The 15151-nt window shown below is 35.1% G+C and overlaps 1 protein-coding gene across 2 annotated transcripts in view; it reads right to left on the reverse strand.

Moving 5' to 3' along the window:
- Positions 1-15151, reverse strand: part of LOC129233451 (ATP-binding cassette sub-family C member 4-like) — a 114892-nt gene that overhangs the window by 26532 nt on the left and 73209 nt on the right. Inside the window, exons 10-18 of one of the 2 annotated variants that reach the window (XM_054867481.1) lie at positions 14438-14524; positions 12963-13154; positions 12076-12170; positions 11706-11792; positions 11128-11224; positions 8193-8420; positions 7618-7808; positions 6201-6586; positions 895-974 (exon numbers count right to left, since the gene is read on the reverse strand). In XM_054867481.1, the coding sequence (XP_054723456.1) occupies positions 895-974; positions 6201-6586; positions 7618-7808; positions 8193-8420; positions 11128-11224; positions 11706-11792; positions 12076-12170; positions 12963-13154; positions 14438-14524 (1443 nt within the window). The remainder of the gene's footprint in view (positions 1-894; positions 975-6200; positions 6587-7617; positions 7809-8192; positions 8421-11127; positions 11225-11705; positions 11793-12075; positions 12171-12962; positions 13155-14437; positions 14525-15151) is intronic. The other variant, XM_054867486.1, reaches the window with a different exon arrangement.

Raw genomic sequence — 15151 nt, forward strand, 5'->3', positions numbered from 1 at the left:
GTTGTTCAGAATAAAGAAAAGTACAAAGATACCCAAAGCCTATTTTTTAAATGATTTATTGTTAATGTAAAAGTCTGAAATCTGGTAAATGTCGATATTAGCCAGTGAATATCAACATTCACATACAGAAATCATCGGAGAAAGACCGAATATTTGTGGTGAATCACCGGTGAAAGTGGACTTTCTCCAATTTCGTCTTTTAAGCTTGCAAATATTATTTTAATGAACGCATGCACATTATTATTCAACTAAGATGATGATAATATGGTTTTACCTTCTTTTTCTTTTCCAGTTTTAAAATCCAATTATTGTTGCCATTGATAAGTTCTAATTCGTGAAAATACCTAACATAAATAGTTAATGGTTTTAGTGATATTTGACGCTATTCATATCAGACTATTTTCAGTATCAAAATTTATGCTTAAATGACGCCTAATGATAAAAATTTTATTAGAACTGTGCTATTCTGAAATGCCATCCAACGCAACCTTACCTAATGGCTCAGAAGAAATTCAGTTTTCCATGTGTAAATGTTTAAACGCAGGTGCTAACACATTCCCCCATACCCAGTGTATAACGGAGCTCTACTACATTTCATATATTAAAAAAAAAAAAATTAATAAACTGTGGAAATCCATTTAATCCTTCACTGTAATATGGTACTTAAAGCATTTGTACTCAAACGAATGATTAACTTTAGATGATTTAACAATGATGAAATGTATGAAAACTTAAACGAAATAATCATGGTAAGAGTTGCAGAAAAACTGAAATGAAGTTTCAAAACCACCACCAAGGAAGAAGTGACAGCGGAAGGCAGGAAGGTCTGCATAGCACAGAAACTGCGCAGCTGAGCAGTGTTAGTTACGGCCATGGTGTTGAACATCTACTCACGGTGACAGAATCAAGGGCTGCCATGGGCATCGTTTCATCGATGACGCCTGCATCCTTCGCAAATCGATTCAGAACTCGTCCTGACGATGTATCAGTTTTACATTAGAGCCATAAAATGCATATTGTACAAACGAAAATACAAATCATTGGAATTAAAAAAAATACTAAGCTATAGAAACAATTAAATTTTTTTTCAAAACAATGCAATTTTTTTCAAAACAATGCAATTTTTACACAACAGTTAGAAATTTTGGTACATTTCTTGTATTAATGATTTCCACTATCGAGTGATTTAAAATAGAAACTAAGATGTATTAAATAAATTAAAGAGAAAAATAACGATAGTTTATCCCCTCATCGTACCTGGATGATATCAGCCAGCTGGACGAAGAACATCACATTCCAATATTTCTTTTATTAAGATGGATTGTTTTACAAGAGATAAATTTTTACTATTCTATTGAGAGAGTGGAGAGAGCTGACCCTGTTGAGATAGATACGAAAGCATGATCTATTTTCCCTTTTTTACAATGTTACTTTCAGCAATTAAATTTTTAAAAGGATGGGAATAATTTTCTGCAGTAAATTAAAAGATACGTTAATTTTTAAGTTATTTTACTATTGTTACTGCGTAGAATAAAATTAAAATTGGTTTTCTAATGAAATAAAACTGTAAATAATTCTTCAACTCTATAAGAACATAAGAAGAGGGTAGGAACTTTAATAGTGCCAACTATTTCTTTACATCTTATTCATAAGTGGTACATGTTTCAAGTTTTACAGTCTTTCAATGTAATGGTTCAGCATTACGTACAGTCCAATTCCAACGATGTGGGAGTCGTAAAACACCTGTAGCAGCTCCTGTCCTGTTGATAGTTCGAACGGAGTAGTCTAGTGACGCAATAATCTCCGAACAGTTCTGAAGCGTACGCCATGAAGTTGTCTTTTTATTTTTGGAATTAAGTCAGTCACAAACGGCTTATGCCTTTCAGACTTTGATTAGCTTCTAATAAAAAGGAATCACTTAGCAGCATTCGCTTCGGAAGTGTTTCAAAGTTTCTTGCAACACTAGAACGCTCCATTCGAACTATCAACAGAACAGGCACAGCTACAGTTAGCCTACGACTTCCACATCGTTGGAAATGGTTTGTACACAATGCTGGGTAACTATTTTGAAGGAACTTGAAGTGTGTAACAGGGTGTCGAAATTACCTCTGGTGGGAAAAGTTGTGTATTGGCATCAAATGTTCTGGTGAAAAAATTTTTTCGAAATCAAAATATATTTAGATCCCCGCCAGCCCCTTGAAGTTTCGCAAAACATTTAAAAATTGACATTTTTTTTACTAAATATGAACATTTCTTATGCATATATTTTTTAATAGCCAGTGGTGGGAAAAGTTGAGCATTGACAGTTAATATCTGTTTAAAAAATATTTTGGTAATCAAAACATATTTAGAGCCCCGGTTAGGCCCTTGAATTTTCGCCAAATATCTAAAACTCGACATTTATTTCCTATTTTTTAAATTTCATACACATATTTTTTTTAAATCATCTGTGTGAAAATGTTTGCTTAGTAATATTTTTTGCTCATGAAAAGAAATCTATATTGATATCGTACCTCCCCCGACCGGTAAAATTTGGTATATTTGCATAGATTTTATAATTTTGGTTATTTAAAGCAAAATTTTTACTAAACACTTTTTTTTAAAATTAAAGCTATTTTTACATTTTCTTTTCTTGTAATAACACTACATAATTCTTTCAAATTAAAACTAAAGTGCAAAAGATGAACGCACCAGCGAACCTGCGTCGCTATTTAATAGCGGCACTTTGCCAGTTTTCCCGAAATTAAGGGAAAATATCTTAGAATTCGCTTCGAGGAGGTGGATGTATTCGAACGCCACCATAGCGCCCTAACAAGCACCTAAATTTAGGCACAGTAGTTTTTTTTTTTTTTAATATACAAATAATATTGAAATTTTATATGCCTCTTCGACGAAAGAAACCGAAATTTGAGCAAATTTCGGAGTTTGAACGGGGCAGAATCGTCGGCCTTCGTGAAGCTGGATTGTCTTATCGTGCAGTAGCCGCTCGTGTGCAGCGTAGCAGCAGCGCAATCATGCATGTTTGGAAGCAGGGGACGGACGAGGGTCGGACAGCTCAGAAATCCGGGAGTGGACCCCGAAATGTGACGTCAGCTCGCGATGACAGACACATGGTGCGTATGGCACTGACGGACCGCACAGCTTCTTCAAGACAATTGACAGCACAGTGGTCAACAGCTACAGGTGTTTCATTGTGTGCTTCATCAATTCGGAGACATCTGCTGCAGCGTGGGCTGCGCGCAAGGCTTCCTTTGTACAGGATTCCTCTCACGCAAAACCATCGCCGCCTGCGGTTACAATGGGCCAATGTGCATAGCAGCTGGCGTGCTGATTGGCAGCAAGTCGTCTTTTCTGACGAATCCCGCTTCAATTTGTGGAACCATGATGGCCGAATTCGTGTCAGGCGCTATGCCGGTGAACGGCACATTTCGGAGTGCATTATCGGAAGCCACAGTGGACGAACACCCGAAGTATGGTCTGGGGTGCCATAGCATATCATGGACGATCATAATTGCTACGAATTGTGGGCAATTTGAACAGTACCTGATACATAAACGAAGTTTTACAGCCCCGAGCTATTCCTTTCCTGCAAGGATTGCCAGAGGCTGATTCCAGCAGGATAATGCCCGTCCACATGTCGCCAGGACTATCAAATCCTACCTTGATTCGCAGCAGGTACAGCTTCTTCCTTGGTCTGCATATTCCCCGGATATGTCACCGATTGAACATGTATGGGATTTCGTTGGGCGGCGTCTCGCTCGTGATCCTCGTCCTGTGGCTTCGACAGACGAACTTTGGTTGCGCATACAAACGATATGGAATACTCTTCCGCAGTCAGATATTCAAACTTTGTTTCACTCCATGCCGAGTCGTGTAGCAGCTCTTATTGAGGCGCGTGGTGGCCACACAAAATACTAATTTCTATCTCTTTTTATTGTTTGTTTGGTCTGAAAATGTAATCATTTATTTGTACCATTACCACTCAACTGTGTATTAAAATTCATTCAACTATGATGCTTCCTTCATGGTGTTGCAATTTTCATAAACAGGAGTGTATAAACGAAGCAAGCTGTTTGCTGTTGTAAATCACCTTGCATGAGATAGCTTACCTGGTGGTTTGGTGGGCAATGATTTTGGAAAGTTTCCAGAACGTGTCAGTTGAATCCAGAACATATCGATTTCTATACGGTTCATATTCGCTTGGATAATTGCCGAGATCAGGCCGATTTGTGAGATATAGAATGGATATCCGTAGCTTCACTATATCACAGAATAAGAAAAATAAATATATTTTGCACAATCGCACCATCTGTCAGCGACAGTCAAAACTAAGCAGAAAAAGCTAAGAAAAATAGCAAATTACGCAAATTTCGCAGGCCTGGCGGAGGTTTTAAAATATAAACAATATCATTATACAGTAAAACTCCTCCTAACGAACACCCCTCAAATGTGGACATCTCTCTTATGCGGAGTTTTTAATTCCCCGATTCCAAAGAAAAATGACATTATTAAACCCATATCCTGAGGACACCCCTCTATTGCGGACACAAAAATTTGTCCCGTTAGTGTCTGCATTTAAGGGATTTTACTGTATATGATATTATAATGATTTTGTTCAGAAACAAAGGGTCCTACTTTTTTCCCCTTTTTTTTCCAAAATAGGCGATTAAAAAAGTTATGCAAAAGAAATTTTAATCTTTTTCTCTTAAATGCCAATTTTTACACATTTGGCGAAACTTCAGGGACCTGGCGGGGGCTTTAAATATATTTTAGTTTTCAATTTTTTTTTTTTTTTTTTTTGAATGAGCATTAGATGTCAATACAGTAGACCCTCGTTTTACGCGGGTTTATTTTACGCGGTTTAAGATTTGACACCTTCATTTTATTTTACGCGGACGAGTTTCGGTTTTATGCAAATGCAGCAATGCAAACAGATAAAATTTTCCCCTCTTTCAAAATCCAAACTCCTAAGAATTACAGATTACACGTAATAAACTGCATTTTGACGTGCTAATAATTGAGTTTGGGCCACTGGAGACATTTTATGCAATTGGTTCCAAAGCATTTTCCAGAAGTAAACTTATTAAACTCACACAGTTCAGAACTCACTGCAAGAAGAGCTTTTAGGAGTGACAAAGGCGGCCAAAACCAACGAAGATACTGACATCGGCGACACACAACCAAAACCGTTCACATTGAACATTTTGAGCCATTCCTAGACAGTTGTAATGATCTTGCTGATTTGTTAGTGAAGGAAGATTCCATTATGGAAATGAAGCAAGTGGTCATGGATGCATTAATGCTCTGCAAAAAATTGCAGAGAAAAATTCTTAATGACTGCCAAAAGACTATTGCTGCCAGCTCCTCTTTATAAACAGAACACGAAATTAAGTTATATTTTCTTTATGCATGCTGAGCCTAAAAATCGATATACTTATTATACAATTAGTCATCATTACAATAAAGTAGTTTTTTTTTTAATCTACGGAACCTAACCCCTATTTTAACACTACTATTAGGTCTTAATTTACGCGGTTTCGATTTACGCGGCATTTCCGTGGAACGTAACCCCCGCGTAAAACGAGGATCTACTGTACACAACGTTCCTCACCACAGGCGATTAAAAAAATCCTGCATAAGAATTTTTGGTAAAAATTTTTAAAACGTCAATTTTTACTTATTTGGCGAAACTTCAAGGGCTGGCGGGGGTTCTAAATATATTTTGGTTTCCAAAACAAATTTTACACGAACATTTGATACCAATACACAACTTTTTCCACCACAGGAGTTTTCGATTTAAAAAGAATTTTTAAATCGAGCCACTTTAGTGTGTAAAGTTTGACCATGGAGAGATAACGGATGACCTTGAAGCAAGAACGTAATTTATAACATTTGTAGTGGAATCAGCCAGAAAGAGCCGAGTAGCAGAGGAGGCCGTATCTATTACAAAATGATAACAAACAATCTAATACAAATGATGTGTCCGCCGCAAGGTCGTCCCCGTGGTTAAGCTTTACCACTTTTGTATTTGATGTAAATAAATAGTTGCCACTATTAAAGTTCCAACCCTCGGAATACCGTTAACAGAAACAGAGTAAGCTCCAACCCTCGTTATACCGTCATCAGAAACAGAGTAAGTCCCAACCCTCGTAAAATACCGTTATTGAAAGCAGAGTAAAAAAAAAAGGGTTTTTACTAACCAACAGGATTATTGTCGAAAAATGATACTGGAGATCGCAGAACACATCGGAACATTTTATTGTGCAGAGTGATAGAAGCTTTCATGCACATCTGGAAAAATGCTGTCGTCCTCAACAGAGACCACACAAATACAGCCAAAACGAGGCCTGCGTACACAGACAAATTCATTTCCATGTTCACGTTTTTCCTTGCGTCCGATACGTCAGTCTGGTAGTTGTCGGTCAAGTTGAAACAAATGTCGCTGACGTTAGCCACCGTTTCCCGGAACAGGTCTCTGTCGACGACCCCGTAGGTGTCATTGTACAATCCAGTCTCGTTGAGGAACGTCTTGTTCGCATTTGCCCAACAATCTTTGATGTTGTAGATTCTTTGTTCCTTGTTTGTCCTGCAATAATAGCAAAGATTGATAGTGTAATAAAGTGTATATTATGAACCTTTAATGAGTTCGCGAACGGGAACAACCGCAATATCAGCGATTACAAAAACGGACTCATCTAAAATTTAGGAATCCTAAAAACAGATGCTTAGCGGTCAAATTCACCGACAAAAGAGGATTTACCAAGTAGCAATGCGAGGGGCGCCACAACATAAAGACCGAGGACCCCCAAAAGAATCCAAAACTGCGCAGGACAAAATGTTTTCGTTAGGCTCCCAAAATGCATTGCGGCGATACCGCAAATGTAAATCTGCCGCTGTTCACCAGCCGATTTGAACATTGGTTAGACACTCGAAGGCTTCTTCAATCAATGACGACCTTATTCACCGCCCGGGAAAAAAAAAAAAAAAAAAAAAAAAAAAAAACGTAGTAACTTCTCTTGATTCCACAGCTTTAATACAATAAATTGAATATGTGAATGATATATGACTTTTGTTATGACGATGTAACGTAAGAGGAGAATAGAGCTGATATTTCTATTTTGACAACTTTACACCGAGGACAAATAGTTGTTGTTAAAAAATGTAACACTTCCAGCGCTATTAATATTACGTACAATGGAAAGAAACAGAGACAGGGTAACTAAACTAACAGCAATTGTGACAAAAACAAATGTTGAGGTTGAGGCAACAGATTTTTGAAGACCTTCTTATGTATTAAATTGTATTCAATTTCGGATTGGTACAAAGCATAAGGCCATATACATATACAACCTCTCTCCAAAGAAAAATAACTAATTTGTGAATCTTGCTTTTTCAGATTTCGTAATTCCCAAGACTGCAACTAAAATTTTTGAATCATTAAAATAAGTTTTTTCATCAAAACGATACAAAAGTTATATGTAGGAAAATTACAGTTTTTAAAAAACCAAAATTATTTCCTTTCTATAAAAACGGTTTATAAAATAATCTTTTCATTTGAAATTAAACTTTTAGTTTTGAGGAATACATTTTAATAAATTTAAATACTAAAGGTCATACCATCCCGTAAGCCAGAAGTCGCTCCCGTTGAACAAAGCTTGAGTTCCAAGATACGATATGAACAAGAGAAGTCGAAGGAACAGTCCAGCGCCGGATTTTATGTATTCCTTATACACTTCAAACTTCACAGACCCAGAGGATTTGATTTCGTCAGATGTTTTCGGACCTTTTCCAGCTGCTTCGGCATTATCCTGAAAGTTATTAATAGGAGAGAATGTTGAAACTATATATATATATCGTTGATGGTCAAAGTTCTTTTCATTTAGACAAGAACAATAGATATTTAGATCAAGGGTCTATAAACTCTTCTCGGAAAAAATAGACAAAATGTAAATAAAGAAATGCGCTATTTGGCGGCACCAACCAGGTGTTTGGCCTGAACAACAACAAATGAACGCAAACGGCGAATATTTGTTTAATTTTTTTATTACAGAAAAAATTCCAAAAGTGGGAAACCTTCTGGCAACCCATTTGTTTGGTCCATCTTTTTAGCGGAGCAAATTATAATAGGTTAAATATTTGAAATAAGTCATGAATTTTATGTTTTCACTGTAGACATTTAACAGAAAACTTACCTCATTGTAAGTTGCCGACACAGAAGAGCAGACTGAAAGCGTTGATTCGTACAGGGGTATCGCAGTAGCTGGATCGGACATTTCTTCAATGACGGACAAATTACTCGCAGTTGATGTCATAGAAGCCAGTCTTTGGCGACGTTCTTGTTCGTAATCTTCCATCAGAGAGCCTAAATCCACTCCTGATTGGCTCAACTTCTCATAAGATCCCAATGCGAAGCAACGTCCCTGCAATGAAAAATATCGTCGATTGTATATATAATTACTTTTATTATTCAGAATTTTACAACTTGGAAACTTATTAAATTCTACCAATCCACACATTGGATTTAATAGTTATTTAGGAATTAAATTTAAAGTGTATTCTTTGCGGTAGTCATTTCTGTTCCAATTCGAAGATTCTGTAACTTTTCGTTAGTCCCGCATTCCTTTCTGACATGTTAGTCGCGTTGCACCTATGAGAAGTTTCTGGCTCTTCGAAAGCTAGGTTAAATTAATTTTATTTTAAATAATTACTTTATGAAACTCTGTCGCCAGAAGCGCGATTTGACGTCACAAAAAAGTGTACAGGGATGCACTTGCACCTGTGATGTGCACGCGACTAACAGCAAGTTAAAGAGACGAGTTTAGAGTGACTACGAATTCATTGTAGTGACTGAAAATTTTTTATGTGAATTTTTACAAAAAATAACATTGTTCCCTTATTCATGTAAAAGTACTAAATTCGTTATTCAATTTTCGTCATTTAACGAAATGATGAAAATGTATTTTTTATTTAAACGTCAATTTTACCATGTGCCCAGCAAGTTTACAATGGAACGTATAAAAATAATATTATTCTGACGGAAAGAAAACATTTAATTGAAATCTTAATCACGATTTGTGAGTTTGAATATTTGAAGGAAAAAAAACGGCGTTTGCTGCTTTCGGTTTAAAAAAATAAAGAATATTAAAAATAAAAAAAAAGGAAAAACACTTCAGGCAAATAATAGTTATGAAGTTTACTGGTACTAAATTGATTCTCGCAAAAGAAAGAAAAAAAAGGAATGGTGAGTGGGGGCATATGCTTTCAGTTGATAAGAGCTGATGGTAGAATTCAATGTAACGCAGAGCCAACGAAGCTATGAACAGAAGTTATCAACAAGGCACTGTGCAACCTGGTGTTGACTCCGTAAAGAAGTGGCGATGAGGCAGGACGGCTACAAAAGAGGGGTGATGGAGGCGATCGCCCCTCTCGAGAAACCTTGCACCTGCAATTTTTTCCGAATTGAAGTCCTGAAACACAAGTGTAGGGCATCTTTGATGACGTTAATGAAGAGGAATGTGGTTCGAAATTCCCTCCCGAAAACTTCTCGGAATTGAACTTTCAAAAAAGCAATTTTAGACTATCTTTGGCGATGTTAGGAGGATGAATCAAGGGGCTTCTTCTGGGTATTTCGCGGAATTTAAGTCTTAAAAGATGTGATTTTAGATAGCTCATAAAGTGTTAGGGGAAATAATGGATTCAGTGACTTTCCTCCGGTCATTTTTCGTAACTGAAATTATAAAAAAGCGCAATTTCAGACGATCTTTCACTCACGATATGACTCACTATTTTTGTAAGGAACTTCTAACAACTTGCTGAGTCTTTGCCACGTCGATTTGTTGCATTTCTTTGATCAAAAAGAGGTTAGACAAAGAGACATCCCATGATTTTTGTCACTTCAATGTATCATTGCTCTATTCATAATTCGCAGTTCTAAAGCGTAAATACGCCACTTACACGGTTTAAGAAATTAGACAAAGAGGTAAAACCATTGATTAATTATAAGAGTAGACCGAGCTTTCCCAAACTTGCTGATGAAAAAATTGGTTCATGGATACATCATGTGACTGGTGGGAGGCTTGGCCAAAACATTGGCAGCATGGTTGCTAGATGGCGGGATTATCTATAGTTTAGCACTCGACATGTATTTTAAGACGTAATGTGTTTTCATTATAATTTTTTTTCCAGGTGCAGAGATTGAACTGTTTTTCTTTTAGTTATACATTATTTTGACATTAGTAATTAGTTTTTGATCACAGTTTTCAGTAACTTTTATTTCATTTGCTACGTCAGCGTTGGCGTAAACGTTTGCGTTAACTCAAAAATGTATTAATCGGTACCTTAAATTGAAATTGTAGGTAAAAATCTTACCGTTTGTCGATTCTTTTTGGGCGCTTGCATCTTTAATTGCTTAGAGAGTCATTGAAATTGAATAAAGAAAATGTACGATACTATCTAAACGAAAAACTCACTATATTAACAAAATATTTACAATTTAGAATAACAAATTTAGAAATCAGACTCCCTAAAAAAAAATTCTTCCGTGTTCTATCAATTCTATTTATTTTATTTCTCACCGGCGTTGATTGTCTGCTATGATCAACGCCCGCTGTTGCTAGGATATCCACAAGTCACATGGTTTGGTTTATGAGCAGCAAAAGGGTTGCCATAGCTCGGTCTATTCTTACTATTAGTCTATGGGTAAAACATTCTTATTTTGCTTGGTTTTAACCTCTTTCAGCCGCAATGAGACAAAGACTGTAGAGCCTCCTATAGTTCATTAGAATTGCGAATTTTTCGTGAAGGTCTTTTATTATTTGCAGACGATCTGAAATTACAGTTTCTTCTGAGACGAAATATCCTTGCACTTCAAAAGGAGAAGTTTCTTTTTTCAGTACAAGTAAATTTTATGACTCGAATATTTGTTCTATTTGCTAGATTTCAAACCAGTAAAAAGTACAGAACTTTTTTTTTTTCAAAACCTGATTCGTCCTGATAAATACTGCTATTAGCATGCAGTATTAGCATGGTTAACACTGACAATTGTTTTAAGTATTCTGAAAAATTACCACGTCGTTAAATTTGAACTAAGAAGCATTAGCTTTATGTGATTTAAATTGACTACATTACCTCCTTTAACACCAAGATTTGAGAAGCACCTTTCAGAAACTGAATCTGATGAGTAGCTAGAATCCTTACTTTATCTTTCAAATAGCCATTTATGCACCTATAATAAAAAAATGAATACGGATACAAAATATTAGAAACTTTATAGTTAAATAACCTATTGATACGACGGATGGAACACATTTTTATATGATAAGTACTAAAAAATTTTAGAATTTTAAAAATTATGTGTTTCAATTTTCATTTTTTTTTTTTTTTTTGAAAATCGAATCCAAAAGAACCATAAGAACAACTTGGTCATAGTAATTAGTAAACTTCAAACTGAGGAAATAAAAAATAAATAACTTTGAAATCGATAACGTTGAAATCGATGGATGTTGGGCTGGCTGTTGTTTCTGTAATGCTTTAGAAGTACGTACACTGAATTATATTAGTTACAATATGCACTGCGTTTATTGAAAGTTAAGAACAATGTAAGGACTTTATTTAAACAATTCTGATAAACTTCAGAAATTAGTCCCCTATACATAAAATACAATAAAATTTTTAAAGAAATGCGCTTTTAAAAATTGGAGACTAACTTCTCGAAAAGGTGCTTGGACACTGAAGAATCGACAGCGCTCAAGGGATCGTCCAGAAGAAAGATGTCTGCATCAAAGTACATAGCTCTGTATAGAAAAAAAGACAATGAGCCTTGATCAAATCAAAAATTTCAATTGCAAATAACAGCGTTAAAAAGATTGTAATATAAGCAAAAAAGTAAAAAGTAAACTTAAAATTTTCACCTTAGTCATCAATCACTCAAGAGTTATTATGCAATTAATAAAAGAGCACTCATTTAATAAGTTGAACATTTTGTTTTGGAAAAAAAAAAAGATGCTTTATTTTAATTTCTAGCTATAATCAATATAGTGACAGTTTGATAGCGAACAGAATGAATGTGAAATTTACCTGGCTAAATTAACTCTAGCTTTCTGTCCGCCACTTAAGCTGACTCCTCGTTCTCCAACAGCAGTTTGATCGCCGTAAGGAAATTGCTCAATGTCCTAGAAGAAGAAAACAAATTAGCTTCAGAAAAACACGATAAAAACACGTGATTGAATATTTAGAACTGGCAATTAATGACAATTTTATGAAATGGTTTGTGAAAACCAACAAGTTTGAAGCATTTTAAACTAGTTTGTTGAGAAGATGAAGTCCTTCACAGTTCACCAACTTTCACTGTTAAAATTGCAGGTTCCATACGACACCTTTTAGTGTTAAACGTTGTAGAACCAGCGGCACTCCGTTAAGAGTTCCATTTGGCTCCCTATGGCACCATTAAAGGTTCCATTTGTTTCTGTATGGCACCATATGGCACATCTTAGGGTTTCATTTGGCTCCCCCTTGGTGCCCTGAAGGGTGCGATTGGTGAACAAATGGCACCCTGAATCCTAAAGTGTGTGCCTCTGGTTCCTCTAAAAAAGGTGCTGCGAGTAACCTGCAGTTAAAACAAAGGACTGCGGAGTCGGAGAGAAAATAACCGACTCCGCTAGTTTTAGAACCTTTGACTCCGACTCCAACTTGACTCCGGCCCTTGGAGCTTTGAACCATCAACTCCCGACTCTGTCTCCTTTACCCAAAAATCAGTCCGACTCCACAGCCCTGGTTTTAATAGTGTTCAATATGCTGATGAAAGCGGAAACCGTCGAAAAGACGTAAAAAGACGACAACGTGGGTCGTATTTCTCATTCTGTCGATCAGGTCTTCATATAGATGTCACAAAGAGATGATAAAAACGGAAATGTGATCAAATCCTTAAGGTACTTAACACAACTAATGAAACTATTTAGACCTACCTTGTCCAGTGCGCATACGTTGAGAACAGTCTTGTATTTGTTCTCCTCGAAGGCGCTGCCGAAAATGACATTTTGTTTCACGCTGCCACCGAACACCCACGGTTCCTGAGAAGCGTATGCCACTTTGCCCCGGACTCTTGTTTCCCCAGACACAATCGGTAGCTCACCAAGAATGGACATCAACAACGACGTCTACAGAAAAGAAAAATCGATAAGAAAATTATAAGTCTGACTTGGAAATGTTTTAATAATGTTTTTAAATTTGTATTTCATTGTTCAAAAATTCAAAGAATGATGACTCATCTTCCCAATGAGTTCAATCGAACAGCTTATTTTTTTTATTTATTTATTATTATTTTTTTAATAGCCATTAGAGGTCTTTTTGGAGTTATTTTATGTTAAAGTAGAGTGGAGTACAACAAATCCAGACAAATAATCGGGAATATATATACACAGTCGAACCTCGTTAATTTGAACACGCTTAAAATAAACTGCTGTGAAGACAAACAATTTAGATTTACAATCCTCATCCCATTCTATTTGAGCGTAACGCTCGTAATGTTTTATCGGATGAGACGAGTCTTGAATAGGACGAATTAACTTTAAAGGTTTCTTTTAGTACGTTTTAACGAGGTTTGACTGTGTTTTTAAGCAAAATATATTTATATTTCATATCATTCATGCGATTAGTCTTCATTGGATAAATGATATTATTGTAGCCTAGCCTCTCCATGTTTCAACAAAATTGATGTCGTTTTTAATTCGATCATCCGCCATATTGGTCCGATTTTTTTAGAGTGTGTATTTCAAATTACGAGTAAAATGCAACCAACGCTACGATTGAGCATATAAAAGTCCATTTTACATTTCCTACTTCAAGTTCCTTTCCTGTGAAGTGTATACTTTTTGGAGAAAAGCGGTAACCGCCAATAAAATGTTTAAAAAAAAAAAAAAACAGTCTACTAAAACACGAATAAAAAAAGTTGTCCAAAGTCACCTAAATGAACAATTTTACATTTTCTTAATATTCACGCGCAACTTTTCTGAGATACGTGTGTTTCCTTTAGCATTTTGTTCTGAGAAAAAGACAGTGAGAGAACAGTGTTTAATTATACAATAAAACAACCTGAAACCATTAAAACAGCAATTTTACCCTCTCTACAAACATACAAATCTTCTGTTTCTGGTTGCGTTTTTTTAAAGAGATGTAACTTTGTTTCTAATTGCAAAGAAAATAATAAACTAATAACGTGTTTAACACAACGTTAATATTTAAAAGCAAATGTAAAAAACAACAACAATCTAATTATATAGAAAGAGAACTTTAACGCCTTTTTTGAAGAAGCCTTTTTACGTCGTGTTATGCATTATCTCGTGGTATGATCTTTTTTATTAATCATACTAGTAAAAATTGAAGAAGGAAACGAAACGTAAAAAGAAAAAAAACATGAATGAAGTTTATTGAGTTGTGTTACCTTTCCGCATCCAACAGGTCCAACCACAGCTAATAATTCGCCGGGTTTGACAGTTAATGTGATGTTCCTTAATGTAGCATCTCCGTCCTGAAATATAGAAATTTACATGAGCAAACAACGTTTATTACGATGTATTTGTAAGTTATGCAAGTAGCAAAAATATTAAAAGCAGTAAAAAAACCTACGAATGTGATTTTTTAAAAAAATTCCATTTAAATACCTACAAGAGTTGTTGAAACGAGGAAATACCAATATTTTCCTATTTTCATTGGCATTTACCAAAATGCATTCTATGTATTTTGCATATATTTTAAGTTATTGAGTTTTACATTTAAATGATGAGTTCTAAAATGAAAGAACGCGTCATTTATCATTATGCCATAAAAAATAACATTTTGTGACGATTTATCGTAAACTTATCACTGTTAATTAGCAAAATTGTTACTATATATGTATATATATATAAATATACATATATATATATATATGTATATATATATATATATATATATATATATATATATGTATATAAATATATATATATATATATATATATATATATATATATATATATATATATATATATATATATATATATATATATATATATATATATAAATTGTTACAAATCCTGTAAATAGTAATTATTGTAGTAACGTAACCTGTAAATAGTTTCCCGTAATGAATATACAACCCCTTTTCATATGGCTAAAG

This window comes from Uloborus diversus, chromosome 1, assembly GCF_026930045.1.
Source record: "Uloborus diversus isolate 005 chromosome 1, Udiv.v.3.1, whole genome shotgun sequence".
NCBI lineage: Eukaryota > Metazoa > Arthropoda > Arachnida > Araneae > Uloboridae > Uloborus > Uloborus diversus.